Below are 20714 nucleotides of genomic sequence, written 5' to 3'. Positions count from 1 at the left end.
GTGTGTGGACCCCACCATCCTCCTCCAGTCACTGCAGATCCCTTGTGATGAAGTATACTGCAACACGGCATGAAAGCCTTTCTCCTTTGTATTCCGACCCCCTCATGTTGGCAGTGCTTATTCCGCTTCTCCACTGGATGCTGGTCCTGAGCCTCCAGAGAATCTGAAGGCTGAGCTGCTAATGTCCTTGCAGATCTGCCTGGACCCTGGCCACAGCTCACGCAGGCCCCTCTGCACCTGGCAGAAGCTGAGCTGAAGTGTGGCTCCCACAGCACTGCATGATCCTTGGACAGGCTCTGCTGTTCCCTTACGTAGAAGCCTCACACTACATGGAAAGAAAAACTCCCTTCTGTGTTTGCTTACAGCTCCGACTGCAGGCTCTGCATCTTGGCACTACCATTTTCCTGAGCTTCCAATCTATCCCCAACGTAAACAGTCTGTCTTTCCTCACTTTGTAGAGTGAGCCGTGATGTTTGGTCTTGCCTTCATGTGGAATGTACTTTCTTAAGTTCTCAGCTCTTGCTCAGAGATGCCAAAAAGCCATGCGTGAATCAGGAGAGCTCAGACACACCAGCCGCTCCAACCTTGTGTTCCTTCCACTGCTGGCTGCATTGGCAGTGGCTGGTTGGGGTTGAGCTTACAGCTTGTGTGAGCTCCTGGGAGTCCTCTCCCCCAGCGGCTCCACACATGGTTCTGTGCCAACACACAGAAACCCTCTGCCAGATGCTTGTGAGTGGTGAGAGGAGACAAGTGCCATGCAGTAACTGCATGTTTGAGCTGCGTTCCCTGCTACGCAGAGCTGAGGAGGAATACTGGAGTATCACACAAGAGCCGTTCTCTTCTGCCTTTGGTTGCAGATGTTGCTGCTACTTCTGACTTAGTCTAATTCTTCTCAGTGAGATCCAGATTTTGACGCCTGGGGTGATCACAAGGGTAATTCATGAAATAGTCCCTTCCTTTGAGAGCTGCCAGGCCACACCCAGGAGGTCACCTGGCTCCTGTGCAGCTGCTGCTGCTGAAGTCTACCAAAAGAAGTAATGCCAACTTTTTCCAGCAGTTGGATACTGCTCTTCAGCTTCATGAGCACCCCAGGAGCACATTATAAATGTCAATTTCCTGAAAGCCTTACATATTTGTTTTTCTGTTATTTTCTTCCTCTCAGAAGCTCAGTGTTGCCCTTCTACTGCTGTGGGTATCTCCACCTATGCATGAAGCTCCTTCCACCCTATGGAAGCTATCCTTCCATCATGTCCTTCCATTACCAGCAGTTCTTCTCTCATGCAGCCTATTGCAACATGGAAGGAAATTTTTCAGCTCAAGATGTGCACTAGAAAACCGTGCATGTCCTCCATTTTGGCAGAAGACTGCTTACCCTGCCTCTCAGCTTGCTCCACTCCCTGAGCCTCAGTGGGACCGCGGGGCAAGTTGTCACTCTTCATTCACTTCACAGAATACACATTTAAAGTCCATCTTTTGTTCACGTGGGATAGAAAAGACTGCTTCCTGCTGCTGCTTTGCCATGCACAAGAGCAGTGGGACCTGTTGATGGCTACGCGCATGGCTAGTTTTCTACCAGTGTGCGCCTCCAAGAATTTGCAAGAACTCACAAACATGCGAGACTGCCTCATTTCCTTCAGGTACTGGTGCTAAGAAAACCTCAAAGCTGCAGATCATAAAGATGCAGAAGAACAATGTGCAGCTATGGTGCTGGCTGTCCCAGGGTCCCTGCTCCTTTCTGGTGGCTTTGGGCTACCCAGTGAAATGACTGCTGAAGAAGAGACGAGTGCTGCTCCGCTCATTCCCTGCTAGGTGTTCAGAAGGGTCCTCTCCATCTGCCAGCCAGATGCACACAGAGCACGGTGAGGACTCTTCCCTAGGTACACATAATGCCAATGCAGACTTAGAAGAGGGTGCTATTGCCCAAGAAATTGAAGCTCTCAGTAACTGCTTCCATCTACTTCGAGTATTTCTCTGCAGAGCTGGTTGGGTTATTCCATAGCCCAGCTTTTAATTATAAATGAATCAGGTCGCGCTTGGAGTTGCCTGGAGAAGAGGAGGCTGAGGAGAGACCTCAACACAGTCTACAGCTTCCTCATGAGGGGGAGTGGAGGGGCAGGTGCTGATCTATTCTCTTTAGTGGCAAGCAATAAGACCCATGGGAATGGTGTCAAGCTGCGACGGGGGAGGTTCAGGCTGGGTAACAGTAAGAGGTTCTTCACCGAGAGGGTTGTCACACACTGGAACAGGCTCCCCAGGGATGTAGTCACGGCACCAAGCCTGTCAGAGTTCAAGAAGCGTTTGGCCTGTGCACTTAGTCACATGGTCTGAATTTTTGGGTAGACCTGTGTGGTGCCAGGAGTTGGACTCAATGATCCTTATGGGTCCCTTCCAACTTGGGATATTTCATGATTCAGTTTTCTACTCTGCTTTGAAGTCTTTGCTCTTTATGTAGTTTATTATCACAGTATCAACTCGATTGCTGAAAATATGCCACCAAAGAATAGCCATAATTTCCTAGTCTCTCATTCACTGAATTGAAATCTTGCCTACATACGTTGATCCAAGGAGGATCCGTTACAGGAAAACAAAAAACATGAAATAGTTTGAGTCCTGTTTCATGAATAAACCTGTTAATATAGTTCTTTCCATGCCTAAAAGAGGATTGGAAGTAGATACTGTTCAACTTCTGATCCATTCTCTTGATATCAATCTGGCCATAACAGTAGAGGGCCAAAAGATGATTAGAAGGTTCACATATCTATCCGTAAATCTTTTTCATTGTTCCATTTTACTTGAAAAGGGGACTACTGACTTCCACAAGGTGTGGCTATTACGCCACCATTGATGAGTTTCAACTGTAGGATCTGAAACAAACTGTAGATTGAAAGAAATGTTAATGCTACGAGTTATGGGGTAAAAGACACGACTCCACCCACAAAGGAGCAGTGAGGACGAGGGTAGGTGGGGGAGCCTGATCACACCCTGTCCCTGCTGGCCCAGGTATTCTGTGCCTTGTGTTCAAAGTGTTCCTTCCCCTCAGTGTGGCCGGCAGAGAGAGCAACCGATGACTCTTCCCAATCAATGGATTTCTGTGGAATCACCCCAAAATGATTGCTCTCAGCTTGATAGCTACCATAGAGTTTTCTGAGTCCTGCTGCAATAATTTTAGCAGCAAAGAGGACTAAACTTTCTTCTAGATCTTGTCCTCTAGCTTTGATGTTTATGCTACATCCCTGGCCTGTGGATTGTCTGATGACATACAGGGTCGTGTAACACATCCCTCAAGGAAGTGGGGAAAAGAATACTAATGCAGACAAATTTTTGAGTGATTTTGGTGGAAGAAAGGTATTGGTCAAAACACAGTCCCATAACCTTCTTAGTTCTCTCAGACTTTGTACGAATACTACACTCCCAACACACACACACCAAAACAGAATATTCCTACCTGTAAAGCAACTCAGGACACGATGCTGAGTTCTGAATCCTCCAGCTTTCCTCTGGCACACCAATTATCACTTGCTTCAGGGTCCGTATTTTCTTACGGCTGAAATGCTGCCTGCAAGTACTCCCTTGAATCTAGGCACACTGACAGGTTCTTTAAGGGGCCCAGGGTTACCTGCTTCATTAAACAAAAGCCAAGAGCCCCAAGGCCTGCACTGTAACATTTTGGGGAGCACTGCTTCCACCAGCACCAGAATCCTGGAAGGCAAACCTGATAGTTTAGAGCTGAAAGTTTTATGCATCATTCCCAGAGGAGTTCACCTCCCTTGTCACCACATCCAGCCTTGCCTCAACAACCTGGCTGTTGCCGCTGCTTCCCAGGGATTTGAGAAGGGTAAAGACAAAAAAAAGGCCACAGACTTGTTTCACCTGAGGGGAACTATTCGTTAACAAATTGCACACAGCTGTAAGTACAGATAATACTAGTACCAAAAGACTGCAGTGCAGAATCCATAGGTGAATACCCCCTGCTTCCTTGCCCTGTCAAAGAATCATAATGTGTTAATTACAAAAAGCAAAACAAATGCTTGAAAGATAGTTGTGTTTTTATTTTTCTAAGCTTGTACTTGTGAAACATAATAAATGACCTGATAGAATGACAACTTTGCAAAAGAAGAACCCCTCCTCTCCCCAGCATCTGGACAGCAATATATAAATATTTACAATGAAAAAATAGGCAAGGGAAGAGAATGAAGTCAACATTACCCAATTCAGTTTGCTTCTACACATCAGATTTTGAACATTAATTATTTCAATCCCTTCAGTCTTAACTGACACTTTCCCTTTATTGTACTGAGGCTTTAACTTCTGTTCTGTGTTAGATCTTCTGTGCAATAGATTCACTCCTGGCTCTGTTTCTATAGGTTTCTCCTGTACAGGAACCACATAATTTACCTATTAGATTTTTTTTTTTATTTCAAATTGTAAACCTTGAAAACAAAGAAAAAATTAAATATAAGTCTATGTCTCCAGATACAAAGTTTCTTACACAGTCAAACACATCACAAAACTGAAAATCAGCATAATGAAATGCTGGATAGCTTCGTAATGAGGACATTAGGTCTGTGTCCTGATCTGTTGGCTTTAACAAAAGCTCTTTTCAAATAGAACAATTACATATAGAAAAAATAACCTTCTTATTTTCTTGTTAAAAAAGGAAATGATGCCTTCTAAAACAAAAGAAGTGATTTCCTCAACACAAATATAAGTTAGTGGAGAGAGCTTACAAAGCCTCAAATAAAATTGGCATTTGTTTAAAAGGATGACCTAAGGATGATTCGAAGAGGTTCAATAAGCCCATTGACTCTGATAATTCTATAAACGTTAGTGTAAAAAAAACAACTACTTTTTTTGCTCTCTGCTATATAGTGTCACACGATCACATGACTGAAAACATGTTGTCTGCAGAAATGGTGGACACCTATCACGCACGATTTGGTTTTATTACGTCAACACTGATTGCCTTGTCCAACAAGAGGTTCAACATCCTTCGGATACCGAGGTGCAGTCCTTAGCAGTTGTCTCACATGTGTGAGCTCCGTCTGCCTCTAGTGCCCAAAGACATACGAAGCCTTGGTTCTCTTGCTTTATAATGTTCATTGAAGTCCAGTCTAAAGCTAAGAAATCGAAGGCTTTCATCAGAACTGGTTGTCAGCAAGACCAAGAACTGCTGGACGATTCCCTGAATGAGAAAGAAAAAACAATGAGACCGCTAAGGTGACATCAGCGGTGTGTTTTGCACAGGCATGCCAGGTGGTGTCTGAGCCTGGCAAGGAGGCAGAGGGAAGCCACAAAATGGCAAGCACAAGAATTTGTACTCAAATTTTAGCAATCAAGTTATGTGGGATTCACTCTTTCTCCAAAAAGCCTGTAACTTCATTTTATCTTCAAACTTCTGCCACACACACTTCATGCTTTCAAACAGATCACCCCGCTTGCCCAGCTGGGACTCTCCAGTCTGGCTTCTGGGCTGGAGAGGAGCGCCTCTGTGCTCCTGCCATTTTTGGGAGACATTCAGGACACAACCTACCCAAACAGGCAACCTTATTGTTCTTGTGTTGCAGGTACAATGCAGGCCAGCCCAGCATTAAACCACTGCTTGTTTAAAAATACGCATCTGATGTACGCTGTGCTAACCAAGTAGCACCCCAGAATAGCAAAGCAGCTGCAGAGCTGGGCTAGGCTAGATACCTCAAGCAGCTTTTACTCGGGACTTGCACTCAGGAAGCTGGAGGCACATTTCTAGCCCAGGGGCTGCAGGAGCTCCACAGCATGCAGGAGAGCACACAGCTTTGGGGGAGTGGGACAACTCACTTCAAGAGCTTATTCCTGATCTCCACTAAATACTAATGTGAGCGTGCCTAGAATTAGGCACGTCCCATTTACTACCTCCTTACTTCCAAAGATGACCAAGGCTGGCCAGGAAGGCACCACACGAAAAAGCTGGCCTTTTAAAAAGCCCTATTCAAAAATAGGGCTGTTGCAGGGTCTGCTGCAGTCCAAGCTGTATTGGATCTACAAAAGGTACGTTGCCAACTTGTAGCAGTCCCACTGAGCACACAAACTACAATCTATTCTAGCCTACAACTCTTAAGGTATTTGGTTGCATTTTTGCTGGGAGGGAGAACTGCAGTATTTGGATATAGGAGGGAAATTCTTCCCAGATCTGAAGTTCTCATATCAAAGCTTAGGATATCTACAGCTGCCAACAAAAGCCATCAATATTTCTATTTCTGTTTTCCTCCAAAATTCCACGTGAACTACCTCTTTTGACAATGCAGCACTTCATTCAGGACGGCTATAGCTTGGCAAAGCTACACTCAATATAGAAATGGATTTGGTGGAAACCATCAGATAGAAGGGCTGGAAAATGCTGTGCACATGCATGTACAGGTGCTAACTCATGACTACAACTGCTGTTAAGAACCTAGCTTACTTTTACAAGCTAAAAAATGAAAATTTGGGTAAAAACCCAGCAAAACCACTTCAAGCTCATTTATTTAGCTAGGGAAACAATGCATACTTACATTTACTACATTTAAATGTGTGTTTACAGATATTAATTACAAAAATATAGGAAATACTGACAACAAGCAGACCCTAGAGGTTTAAGTCAAACTCAGAATCAACATCATAAAAAAAGGCCTAACTTCAGGTTTGCCAAAGGTGATAAATAAGAGTAGTTAAAAGTCTTGCTACACCACATCACAAATTTCTCATGTGTGAAAGCCACGAGAAGGGTTAGGGGGAAGGTCCTGGGTTTCAGTTGACCTGGGCTCTACCCCTGAAGGGCTGCTGTGGCACACAGTGCTGTGTCCTCTCTTTCTAACTAACTTATTGTCCATATTAAAAAAAAAGAATAGCTAAGGGGTACCTGGTAAAAATGAGTGAGTATTCGCAGCTGCGAGCACATTTTGGGTATTGAGTCTTGAAATTCTTTTATCCTCTTGTTCTCTTCTTCTTCTTCTGATGCAGTTACACCCCATTTGCCCTAACACAGACAAAATGAGTAAGAAGTCAAACATTACACAACAACTGGATCCACCTTCTGCCTGGCTGAACCATCATGCTCACACAAACCAAACATCGCCACGGAGAGCCAAATGTGGAGCTTCTAATACTGACATTATCTCTCCCCTTGGTGGCTGTACAGCACATGAAAATATTCAAGGTGTGTAAATAACATTCCTCCTCTGGAATGGCAAGTTATAGAAGTTGTTCTCATGTTCTTCACAGAAAGACTGCCATTACTAAGGAAAACTGAGACAAGCAAAGCCAGTGAGTCTCCCACCAGCCCTGCACATCCCACGGCCTGGCAGTATGGAGGCAGGCATGCAGCTATGGCATTCTTTGCAAGAAGGTTCAGAATATTCAAGATTGTATCATTTCCTTCACAGCCCTAAACTTCTTGTCCTCCAAAGACCACTGCAAAAATCTATTTACCTAGAGGTTTTGGGCAAGACAGAAATTAGAAGTGACAGTCAGGGATTCTGTCTGAATACATTAGCTACTGATGATGACTTTTATGTTTGTATTGATACATTTTTCACTTCTGTCATAGCTGTAGATGACATCAAAAAACTCCATATGAGATATCAAAAGAGAAATATATCTGCCTCAATTCATCTTCATGTTTTAGGAATCTCCTTACTGTACCTCAAGCTCACGCTGTTTCTTCCTCTCTTCAAACTGTAGCCTCAGCTGCAACTCTTCCAAAGCAGCTCTGTACATTGCATCTTGGGCATTCTGGAGCTCAATGATCTGATCAAAAACAGCTCGAAGCTGGTTGAGAAGTACCTGAGAGGCAATTCAGCAACAAAACAATGAAAGAGCTCCACAGCAAAAGAGTTTTAAGTTACTACCACTCTTGAGAAATGTAAATTAAAATGTAAATTTTAAGTTATTTAAAATATTTTTAAATTTAAACGTAAATTAAATGTTCCCACACCCAACTGGAGAGGTTATTTTGCCAAGTTTCAAGTCAGTTATTGCATGACAATGCAGCTTCTTAGAACCAAAAGAAACTCACCAAAAGTGCAACAAGTTTCAAAATCAACATCTGTCAACGTGTGCAAGGAGTAAGTACACAGCCTACTGAACAAGGTCTAATATGACAGGGAGAAAACTGACTTTTCCCCTTCCTCCTGTACCAAAAGGGAAGAATGTCCTAACCCTAACCCATAAGCCAAGATCACACAGATTACAACTTAATGCGAAGGAGAAGACTTACCCTAGAATCACTATCCAGCAAACACCGAGCTATGATCGTGTCCAGGAAAACTTCATGAGCTGCAATGATATGATCTAAGTCCTGAGCTTGCTGGACCTTGTTCCAGAGTTCATCCCACGAACATTCAAGCACCTGGAGCACAATGATTCAGGATTGGGCTGTTTTGATTTGCTAGATGACAAGCTCTTTGAAAGTTAAGACACACAACACATACAGAATATTAAAAGTATTTCATTTTTAAGCAACCAATTGTGTGGATAGAGTATACCTCAAATGTAATGTAATACTGCATTTGATGAATGAAATGGACCATTTCTGATGCCAGAACGTGACACTGATGCAGCACCCCAGAAAGCTCTGTAAAAAATCCAAAGAGATGGCATGTTAAAGACTGCAAGGACAGGCACAGCCATCAAACCAGCCTCATACTCTTTTTTTTCTACCAAATTGAATACATCATAAAACAGCCGCTAGTCTTGGAATGTAGCAGCAATATTGGCAGGCAACAGATGAGCAAGGAACATTGTACCATTAACTCCTAGAAAACATTAGCCAAAGACCACACCAATTGTGTGCTCAGGCTGCTGGAAACTTTCAGAGCATCATAAAGTCAAAAAGACCCTTTCAGTCCCAAGGGACCAAAAGACAGTAAATGTTCCATGTTGTCTTTTGGCTGCAAATCTGAGGCCACAGATCTGCTGTTGCTTCTGTTGTCCCTCATACCCCTTGAGTTCATAAGGCAGCCGGCATATTTTATATTACCACACTGAGAACAAAAGAGAGGGTGGTTACAACAGGGGTAGGGAATTTGTGACTCTGGTTGCCCAGGCTCAACTTCCTGATCCACCAGAGACCCACGGATAAGTCACTGCTGGCCTCAGCTGTTAATGTGTAAGACAGCACATCACTCATCCTTCAGGAATCAGGCAGATGTCCAAACAGAGGCATTCACTTCTAAAAAGCTGCCGAAGTGATTTACCAAGTTACATGGCTGCTACAAAAGGAATTTTACATTCTCATATCTAGGATGTTACAGAACCATCCAACGATCTGAATGACAGCACAAGGTACTCCGTTCTTTGTTTCTTATGCCTTTGCAGGAAAACTATCCCTAACGTATTTTATTGCATCTGCTTTAAATTGGGTCAATGAAAAAAAGTTTAGGTCTGGCTACACAACAGAAATTCTTCACCGTATCCGAGCTGGGTACATCTGTAAATTTCTTATTCAAATTCCTGGTAGGAAAAGATCAAGCTTGACACTATGGTCTAGAAGAACTCCTTTAAAACATTAAAATCCCTAGCTGTTTGTTAGGGTGTTTTGGAAATGGTGAATAAAGATACCCTAGAAAGTCAACGTTACCTCTTGGTGACTGGAAAAAAAACAACACCCTGCAGCTGCTTCTCCTATCACTTACGGTTTTCCATTTACTGCGCTGTGACCAGAAGCGCAAGGTACAATTCTGAAGGAAGAAAGAAAATAAAGCAACTTCTGCTTCTTTTCAAATCAGTGCTGGGGTGGACTCTCCAAGTACTGCAGGAAAAAAAATAAATCTATCCACAGCTTCCAACCTAGACATGCCAGAGAGTGAGAAAGACTCCCGTCCCTCCAGGCAGAAGGCAGGTCTTTGTAAAACACACTCTCCTCTCTCAGAGGCACACACCCAGAAATAGAACAAAAGGCTTTTTCTGCCAACAATAGCTATAAGATCTTGACTAGCATTTTAAATACTTGTGTTAACTAAAAAGTAGCCAAAACTGAAGGTGACAAGCAACTGAGATTTCATCTCAGAAAGATTACAGAAGACTGTTCCATATTAAAGCATATGAAAGGCCTCCCAAGCAGGTCTTCTGAGAATAAACAAAACTCTAGCAGTAGGAAACAGTTCCAGCCTGAAGACCCTCAAGTGACAGAGATGAGAATAAGACCTGTTAACTGTACCCTTGACTCAAAGGGAACAGAAGGAGCGAACACAGTAGACTGCTGGCTTTGAGTCAAACAAGCACTTGTTTGGGACAGGGAAATGACAGTAAAGTAATCCTATCTCACAGAAGCAGAAAGGCAACAGAAAGTCATCCCATATAGTCCCCGAGATCAGCTTTTCACACTGGAGCATCGTTTTAAGAGTTTATTTACCAGCAACTTCCTCAGGCCAAGGTGTCCACTCCCATCCAAACAGTTTCCAATTACAAAAACAAATATATTTTTGTTAACACTACTATACCACAAAGAATTGTAAGCCTCAACAGTTACTTTTTACCAAAAAAATATGTAGCTAGGTCAGAAAAGTCAAGATTAAGCCTGTACAAATGCTCAAAAAAACCCACCGTATTCTCAACTGAGAAGGGGGATCAAAAAGTCCCAATCCTTTAAGCACATGCCAGAGTCACTCTATACTCAAGAGCTTTTTTTGTTTCTGCTCAAACACCTGTTTGTTTTTATCTTAGCTTCTTCTGTTCTTTGCTAAATAAATGCAAAATGAACAAGTGAAGATAAAACTGGTAAATTTGGAAGTGTGTATGTTTGAAACTCAGTTCTTCCAGCAGAAGTAAAAGGGAGGCACAGGGTACAGATAGAAAGTCATCAAGGAAGATGAAGAAAAGGGGATGAAGGAGTAACAATCTTTTCAGAGACGTGGGATGTTTCATTTGCCCGTTGCTACAAAAACTCATAATCAAGGACTAAGTAACAGGAAACCTCCATATCCAGCAATGCTATTTCATCTTCATCATCATCTGTCATTAGCCAGTCAGTTAGAGCAACAAAATATAAAATTCCTCTGTAATAACAGACTTTTCTTTAAATAGTTTAAAAATAACCTACAGCAATCTAAATGCAGTTTACAAGTATGTCATCCACTCAGGCCTCTCACCTGGCATACTTTTCAAAAGCTTTGCGTTGCACATGTGTCCTTTCCATATATCAGTAAGAATATACTCCATTCGCTTCGCTCTCCAGAGGAAATTAAATACTCTCAGATAGTGGCTCATGCACTCACGTGTAAACACCTATAAAACGAACAAAAGATGACTACAAATTTAACAGAGACACCGTGTGTTTTGAAGGACAAAGAATATTTTTGCAGTCTTGTCTATTCTGACCCATGTAGTTTATCGGTAAATACTGGTAGAACAAATCCTTGGAAAGTACAGAGCTCCTAGGAAGACTCTCCTTCAAGACCTGAACCGAGTTATTTAACATTCAATAAAAGCACTGCTCTGGTCCAGAGTGCCCTTCAACTATGCCTGCTTACAACACTGCCATTTTATTTTTTCCATTTTAACACCAAAAGGATTCCCACATTGTCACTGTTTTCACATTGCATTCCTAAGACTGAAGAAAAATGAAGTAGAAATGCATTACAGCTTATTTGTTTTTCTATAAATTACTCTTCCACGTAGGCATAGCACTGCTCTGATGCTTTTGTCAGTTCCATTTCATTAAAGGCTGAGAAAGTACCAATGCATTTACTGTTCTACCAGCATGCCAACTTAAAAAGGCATGAAAAAAAAATTAGAAGTCCACATACTAGGACAAAATCATTTCTTAGGAGGTTTTGAGCACTTCCAATCCCATATGGGAGGAAATGTGATATAGAGTAAGCATAATAAAGACAAAACATTTCACTCTTTTCAAATTACACATATACACGACAATTCCTTTTGCTGGTCAGACTCACATTTTGATGTTAGAATATCTTTACAGAAGCTAAATACATTCTGATCAATTGTGTTATTGATTCTATGAATATATTTGTTTTCTCAGTTGTTCCACATCTGAACATCTATGAAATTTTATTTAGGTAATACAAATAGGTTCTCTCCAAATACATTTTCTAGTTCCCTTCAAATTATCTCAAAGCAGCTGCTACAGCCTAGTAATAATGGCAGAAGAGGAGCACTCCATTTATTAAGTATGTGCTAAAATCTCTGCTGGAACAAATTCATTACTGATTTTCAGTAATTCATGTTTTAAATGTAGCTTTTCAGCACTCAATTGTAATATATAAGAACAGAGATTTTGGCTTACGGTTTATATAGCGAGTGCATCCTTGATGCCAAAAAAAAAGGGGTCTATCCGATCATACACTTCAGAATAAAAAGGATATTTCAACAACAAAATATTTAGCAATCCAGTTCAGCATAGGAGACATGTTCACAACCAGCAATATACAACATTACCGTTGCTATTGGTCCGTCAACGTGATAGTCTAAGCTGAAGACATCCCATCCAGTGTCCCCAGGAGACACCTGTATTTAAAAGATACACTACTTTTAGTGAATAACCAGAGCGTGCTAGTGCTCAAGAGTTGCTTATCCTTCTATTCCTCGAAGACCATGAAAAACCAAGCATTCACTTCAATACAGGATACAGGAGTTTGTCACCAAAAGCAGCAGATTAAGCCCAAATAAACCTTGACACAAGGATGGGATATATCTCACCCAACTGTTGATGTTTTTAAGATAGGAAAAGAAGACTTATTAAGTGAGGTTTACATAATTCAGAGTAAGCTTCAGTGGAAAAAGAGGGGACAAAATGGTATTTACCACATGCACATACCAAAATTTTGTTTCACATAGATTTGTGTCCTCACGCACATACACACAGAATGTAACTTTATTCATTTATGTTTCATATGAGAGTCACCAAGATGCAACTGACCTCCAGAAGTCGAACATCCAATCGTTTGAGAATCTCAGGATTATCGAACTGCGCATTAGTTGCCCTCACTGCTGTTTCAAGAATTCCAGTCAGGTTATGCTGGTATAAGGTTGTAGCTGGTCGTGCAAGCTCAGGCCTGGAAGTTATGAAACAAAAAGTCACAGAAGCATGGAATATTCTGAGTTGGAAGGGACCCACAAGGATCACTGAGTTCAACTCCTGGGTCTGCACAGGACCACCCAAAAATTAGACCACATGCCTGAGAGCGTTTGCCAAGCACTCCTTGAACTCCAGCAGGCTCAGTGCTGCGATCACTGCCCTGGGGAGCCTGTCTCAGTGCCCAAGCACCTTCTGGGTGCAGACCCTTTCCCTAACCCCCAGCCTGACCCTCCCCTGTCCCAGCTCCATGCCGTCCCCTCGGGTCCTGTCGCTGTCCCCAGAGAGCAGAGCTCAGCGCCTGCCCCTCCGCTCCCCTCGTGAGGGAGCTGCAGGCCGCCATGAGGCCTCCCCTCAGCCTGCTCTGCTCGGGGCTGAGCAAACCAAGGGGCCTCAGCTGCTCCTCACACCTCTTCCCCTCCTGACCCTTCGCCATCTTTGTAGCCCTCTTTTGGACACTCTCTAATAGTTTTATATCCTTCTCACACTGTGGTGTCCAAAACGGCACATGCTACTTGAGGTGAGGACACACTGGTGCAGAATAGAGCAGGAAGAAAAAATGCATTTCCCTCAACTGCCTAGGAGTGCTGTGCTGGCATGTTACTGAGATACTCTGCAACAGCACTTTGTTACTAACTGCAGCACACAGTGAAACACTTTCCTGAAAATTTTAAAACCTCTCATATTACTGTTTCAATCTTAACCACAAAGCAAATCAATGATCAAAACATTTCTGTCTATTTGTGTGCAGCTATATAGCTGAACATCAGCACGAGAAGTAAATTAATCCCGAATTAATGCCACTCATTTCAAGTTACCAGGGTTGCTAGCATAGCTATTCTGACATTTGAGTTGCATTTGTATCTAAAATGAGGCAGATTTACTCATTAGCACAGCACACTAATTTTATTTCACAATTTTGGGATACTTAACCAATAGCCGTCTCATGGGGTTAGAACTGCTGACAAAAAAAAACACCACCACCTCCACGCAACTTAAACTTTCCAAGGAGCTGCAACATGCAAGTAGCAAATGCCTTGCAATCCTCTCCCCCATCAGCACTGGAAATCCCCTCACTATTTTTACCTCACATGTAATACCAGCACTACATACCCGACCTTGTTCTGCTTCACCCTGTTTTTCACTTAAAAAAGCCTGGTCACGTACAAACAAGTTAATGGAAGCTTTATTGCAAAGCCTGCCTCCTAGTCCAAAGGAAAACTTTGCAAAGGACCTTTCTAGTAGACTAAGTTTTATCAGAAGCACCAGCATGTAGAAGCAGCCAGCTGGCAAATACACACAATGTACTGAAACTGATACTTGCAGGTACACTTGAGTGCTTAAAACAGAGGCTGCTGATGCAACAATTAAATTTTAAAAATGCACTGAGAGGTTCTGACACAATGTTTTACACCAAACGCATACAAAATATAGAAGCATAACATTCAGAACAATACTAACTCGTGACATCAAGAGTACCAGAAACGGAACTTTTCGGCTTAAATTTGCTGACAGGAGGAAGCAAAGTGCAAACATCCTTGGGGCTGTCACAAACTCAGTGTAAAGCTACGTTAGTACAGCTTTTCAAGACACTGCAAAAATGGTACTGTATGTACTTCCTACCAAAAAGAGCAAAATTTCAGCCTCAGGGTCAAAGAAACTCAACCCCAAATAGAAATTAAAAGATGTTCAAGTAAACCACTGAGTAGTAAGATAATTAAGGTGTCCTCTTCTGAGCAAAACAGTTTCTATGCTAATCATGCATACTTGGGAGCATCAGAAATTCAACATAATTACCCTTCTAAACTCTTACTTGAGCAAGTCCATTAAGTGCCTGATAAAATCTCCTTGACCAAGTAGTAAGTAGCGTCTCATGGCCTGCATGTGTTCCAGTAAGTTGTACTTCTTATTAAGGACATCCAGCAAGTATTTGCTGGTCTCAAAATAAGCTGCGTCAATTTTCTCCTGAAATGCATTTTCCAGATCTGTGAACAAATCAGCAGCTAGAAAAGAAATCAGAATTAAATTAGTGTTTTTTCAAACAAAAAAGAGGCAAACAAGCTTTGAAATTGAAACATACCAGCAGAGAAATTGCTATTTATTCTCATCCACTCTATTATACATTAGGCATAGCCAAAGTGAAAGCAAGTCTAAAGCAGCCCGTAGCTCTGCTTTTAATTTGTACTCAGCCTGTACTTTCCCATATGAACTCATTATTTTATCACTTCTACATAGAAAGTAAATTTCTTTTAGTTTGCTGAAATTTTTCAGTTTACAGAATCAAATTATTTAAAAGGCATCAAAAAGAGCAGAGTTAGAGAAAAGTGTTGGTGGAGGCAGATCTAAATTAGAAGTCACTTTTAAGGGCAGGAGAAAAAAATCTTCTAAGAATCACTCAAAGCATTCAACAGAAAAGAGTTCCCACACAGAAGTCAGAAAGAGAGAGGAGGGAATATGTTTGCATTGTCTGGGGGACAGTCAGCAACCTGGTGTTTTCTTCTCCACATATAATGTGTGGCAATTTGGGGGCAGAAGGTAGGACATAACTGCTTAGTAGGGAGTGTGTTTCATTCTTTACTACAACTACGAGCTTGTTAAGAAAGGGATTATAACAATGCTGTTATGAGATACAAGAAGAAAAGCATGGCTTCTTCAGGCAACATGGAGCAAAACTCCAAATACTGGACTGCCAGGTGGCTTACCTACCTTCCACAGCATTATATACTCTCATTTTCAAGTTTTTAATTCTACAACAATTGCACTAAAAGGTAGAAACTAAAGGTCCAGACACCAAATGAGTGTAAGACCGCATGTTGCCTGCTCAAGGATTCATTTCAACCCATACTGCAGACATTAAACATTAGAACCAATTTTGACCTGTTGTTCTGCTGAGATTTATCATCAACTAGTAAACTGCTTTTAAACTAAGTAAATGGACAATTACTCTAACAAATGATTCACTGTTTATTGAGGGAGACCTCATAGTGTGTGGTTCAATGACTCACTAAGATTTCCAAACTCTCATTGAATAACCTGTAAAGCTCTCCATGGGACATCAAGTGCAAGCACATGCAGAGCATTCACAGACATGCTCCTTGTATAAAGCATTGCTATGCTCAAGTTCCCTACACCAGCAGAGTACTACTTAGTCAGGTGAAACACATGAAACTTAGGAAATGTGAGAACTAATACAGACCATAGGTAAGGAGTCCCTAAAGTACTCTTTCTCCTGTCACTGACAGCAAACCAGGAGAGACAAATACCTCACCAAAGTCTGCTCACTCTGATCAAGGCAGAAGTCTGGTGTGATTTGACAAAGCAACTCTTGTATTGCTCACATAAGGAAGCACATAGCAACACCATACCCATGGCTGGGAGAAAGGGATAACTGTTAGCTGGTGCAAACACATTTGTCTCACTGGTACAAATGCACTTGTCTCACTGCTATGGGGCAACTTGGCATTAAGAAAGTCCAGTCAAGTCCAGTTTTCTTCTAGCCTCTCCCCATCAGCAGATCCTGGCCTCTTAGCTGCTGTCTTCAAAGGATGAGTTTAAACGTGGCTGCTTGCACACACAGAGGTGCCAGCCATTTGATGTGCCTCATGGCTGGCTTTAGAGGAGAAAGGAAGAACTTCCAGAAGGGGAAAGTTAAAAGAAGAGTTTCACAGAGAGATCGCAGTAAGCTACAACACCCCAATGATCTGTTCCTGAATGTCTTTTCACAGGATGCTGAGAGCCTGAGAGCCAAAGCAGGAACAAACTAGCCTGCAGTTTGCCTGCATAGCTGTAACCCATCATCTCTGCATACATACACAACAGCACAGGCAATGCACCATCCCTATTTCAAAAAGGTTGCTTTCATCAACAAGAAAAGAAGCCTAGACACAAGTTTTTAAAGCTGTGTAAATTTATCTCTGGGCACAGTGCAAGACAGAAGTGGGTTTGGAAAGAAAAAGGCAAACAGCACTGACAGGGCTACGAGTTGCTATTGAATGTAGTGGTCTTGGGCAAATCCTGGTTGAGAAGTTCCCAAGCTTGAGGTTGGAGTGCCAGCTTCTACTCTGTCCTGCACCTCTGGCTTCCTGTTTTTAACACAGGTTCAGACGGTAGCTTTTTTTTTATACCATTCTTACTTCATCAACAAAAGAAAACCGAGGAAAGACAAGAAGTTTAAAACCATAAGCTCACAAAGTTGAATAAAGGGAAGTGTTAAGTCCTCCAACTGGGGAGGAACCACCCCAGGCATAAGGACGCGCCAGGAGCTACCCAGCAAGAAAGCTGCCTGACAGAAAAGGGGGTCAGGGTCCTGGTGGACATCAAGTTGAACATGAGCCAGCAATGTGCCATAAAAAAGGCACATTTATCCTAGTGTTATCCTAGAGTGTATTAGGCAAAGTATTGCCGCCAGGTGGAGGGAGGCAATCCTTCCCCTCTCTTCATCTCTGGTGAAGCCAAACCTGGAATTACAGCGTGCCCAGTTCTGGGCTCCCCAGTACAAGGGAGACATGGCCATACTGGAGAGAGTCCAACCAAGGGGCACAAAAACAATGAAGGGATTGGGAGCACCTCTCCTAGGGTGAGAGAGGTGGCAATTTTAATCCTACAGGAGAAGGCTCAGAGTGCACCTCAACGTCTTTGCACCCACCCCTTCAGGAGGGTGCAAAGATGATGGAGCAAAGAAGATGGAGACAGGCTCTTTGTAATGGTACCCAGTGACGGGACAAGAGACAACAGACACAAACTGAAACTGAGGAGCCATTTGAACATCAGACAGCCCTCCTTTACTATGCAGATAGAGGTCTCCCAGATAGGTTGTCCAGTTATGTTCCTTGGAGATCTTAAAAAGCTGGCTGGACATAGTCCTGGGCAACCTGCTTGAGCAAGAGGTTGAACCAGGTGACCTCCAGAGGTCCTTTCCCACCTCAACCATTCTGATTTTGTGATTCTGCAAGTTAAGGTTCCAAAGCAAGTTAAAATTACAGCCAAAACCATGAAACGTTCAGAATTAAAGTGAGAAAAAGCACCCAAATTCAGTCTGGCACTCTATCCTTCTGTCGTTTTATTATAAGTAATTATCTGAAGAGATGCTCAGTTTGTTGTCAGATGGCACAAACAAGGAGGACAGGATGCATTTCCAACATCGACACGATCAATGTGAGAGAAACACAGACAAAAAAAAATCAGAAAAGCATGGCCATAAGCTCTGAGTAAAGCGATAAAAGTAGTGTATTCCAATAATGTTTTTGCCTTTTTCAGGAGTGACTGGCAAGATGATGTTTCAAATGCTTTTACAGCCCTTATTCACCTCAGCCTGACCCCTTCTCTGCAATTTAAGAGCAGCTAGTTGACTAGGCAACCACTGGTACAAGAGAAAAAACACCCACCCCACAGCATTAGATGGAATCTTCTTGCAGACACAAATGTGATTTTATTACTAGAACAACTTTGATACATATGCTCATGTTAAAATGCTGCGCTGTGAAGAGTTAATAGAAAAACTAATCCAAGGTTCATCATAAAAAAATAAAAGAAAAAAAGAAAAAAGAAGAACCTCACAAAGCCAGGGTTTTATGTTAGCTATAATAACGTTGTATTTGAGAGCAGGAGCAACACAAAGTATCGTACAAGAGGTCAAAAAGTGCAAAGAAAGATTTTCTTAGAAAACTAAGTAAAGAACTAGATTGAAAAATACTTGGCTAATGCATTTAACAAAAGCTGTATATACTAGCAGGACATCACTATGCTTCTAGAACCTACGTATTCAATAGCATCAGAGAAATGATCACAGTCATCTACAGCTTAACCATTAGGTTCTCCTCGGTATATTAAGTAAGTTACAGGAAGTTAAAGTGAAATATCATTTCACCAGAAGAAACTTTCTCCCAGATGTAGCAGCATCATAGGCATTACCTTACCTTCTTTGCTAATTTTTAAAACCTCTAAAACAAGTACTTCCTATGGGTATTTGCTGTCTTTCATCATAACAATGCTAACTTGACTGTAAAGAATATGCCAAAGATTAACTATAAATGGCATATAAACTCTTAAGCATTTGAACTGAAATTTCTTCTAAATAATAGGAAATAATCTGAAGGAAGTCTGGAATTAAATTGATTTGGTTTAAATGTTCAAAAACCAGCCACTTCAATTTTAAATAAAATTCCAAAATGATTTTACAAGCCTCACACATACTCAATTTTCTTTTGGTGTATTATAGCGGTAGAATGAATTTACAGAAAGGCTTCCGTCCTGACTGCTTTTACTGTTCATTCTCTTATTTACAACTAATGGGTTTTTGTTGTTTTTTTTTTTAATCACAGAATTAATTTACACTATTCTTATAGAGTATTTGATGAGGAGGTGTCTCAAGTACTACATTCTCACAGAGGGACTCAAGAACATCCCTGCTCTCATCCTACCCACCCACCTGAAGTCATTTGAAAGCAGGCTGATCGTGCCTGGTTTCATTCAGAAACCCAGTACATTAACAACCACCCAGCAAACCTATTAAGAAAATTAAGCATGCTCATCTTCACACGTTTTCTGTAAAATGCAAGTATCCATTTAAAAGCTATCTTACAAAGGCAAACAGGAGGGACTTTTGTACTCCTTTCCACCCCACTATCAAAAATGTCAGCTTATAGTCTAAACCACATATTGTACAGAGTTCTGTTCAAAGGGAAGAAGTTGACCAACACTGATACCCTACCTCCTTTTGAAGATTCTGCAGACTTTGCCACAGCAATCATCTTTGTGGATGGAGTTTGATCATGACAAACTTGATGCAAGAAGTTTATGGATTTTCCTATAAGGAGGACCTGAAAATGAGAGTTTTTTTTTATTTTAATTTTAATAGCGACTTGCAAAAGCTAACAAAAAAGCCACCCACAACCAGCAGGACAACACAGTATTTTGTCACATTTCTTCAATCCTAGCTTTACAATCCCAACCACAGAACTTCACTGCCAACACAAAACACTGTGAAACACAAACATTTACCCCCTCAAGATCTCCTTAAACAAAGATTATTGCCAAAGAATGGAAAAAAAATAAACACAGTCTTATAGTCTTCCTCAGCAAATAATTCTATTAACTTTGATATTCTTAAGATGAATATGTACTGATAAATTTGGTCTCCATTTTCTTAATAAGAACCTAAAATAGCAGCACAGACAAACAAATCATCAGAAAATTAATTTTTGAATACATACCTTTTTTGATTGCTCCATTGTAATAAAAGAAGGGATCATTGATTTCCTCAAAGTGTATTTGTCATGCCACAATCTATCAGTTTTCACTGTAGGATCCGAAGCCACAAAAAACTGTAGATTGAAATAAATATTTAAAAAAGGAAGGTAAACTTTCTCCCCCCGTTTTTCATTTGTGAACTACGAAAACTGAAAAAAAAATATTTCTTAGTTGTTCCTTTAACTAGAAAAGCTAAAGTTGTCCTGGAAGCTCATGTTCAGATTGGATCTTGTCCAATACAAACTCTGAAGAAAAAAGTTGAAAATTGGACTCATATAATTTAATCTCCTCTGTACATTATGAAACTTTGGCTACCTCAAGAAAGATGTGCTATCCATAAAACATCCACTAGGAAATACAGAAGCATACGTATTTCAGGCAATTAGAGTAGGAGAAAAATGTCAGAATATAACTGCAA

At 41.5% G+C, this 20714-nt stretch overlaps 1 protein-coding gene across 1 annotated transcript in view; it reads right to left on the bottom strand.

The window, feature by feature from the left end:
* Window positions 1-4028: 4028 nt before the first annotated feature.
* Window positions 4029-20714, bottom strand: part of TUBGCP3 (tubulin gamma complex associated protein 3) — a 52263-nt gene continuing 35577 nt past the window's right edge. The window contains exons 12-22 of the mRNA XM_032199803.1: window positions 20260-20370; window positions 19758-19866; window positions 14862-15051; window positions 12893-13028; window positions 12412-12480; window positions 11103-11238; window positions 8499-8587; window positions 8231-8362; window positions 7657-7797; window positions 6875-6991; window positions 4029-5182 (exon numbers count right to left, since the gene is read on the bottom strand). Of these exons, the coding sequence (XP_032055694.1) occupies window positions 5024-5182; window positions 6875-6991; window positions 7657-7797; window positions 8231-8362; window positions 8499-8587; window positions 11103-11238; window positions 12412-12480; window positions 12893-13028; window positions 14862-15051; window positions 19758-19866; window positions 20260-20370 (1389 nt within the window). The 3' untranslated portion in view covers window positions 4029-5023. The remainder of the gene's footprint in view (window positions 5183-6874; window positions 6992-7656; window positions 7798-8230; window positions 8363-8498; window positions 8588-11102; window positions 11239-12411; window positions 12481-12892; window positions 13029-14861; window positions 15052-19757; window positions 19867-20259; window positions 20371-20714) is intronic.

The sequence above is a fragment of the Aythya fuligula genome, chromosome 1 (genome assembly GCF_009819795.1).
Source record: "Aythya fuligula isolate bAytFul2 chromosome 1, bAytFul2.pri, whole genome shotgun sequence".
Taxonomy (NCBI): domain Eukaryota; kingdom Metazoa; phylum Chordata; class Aves; order Anseriformes; family Anatidae; genus Aythya; species Aythya fuligula.
Note: the sequence above shows the minus strand (reverse complement) of the source record. Positions and strands in the feature narration are given on the sequence as shown.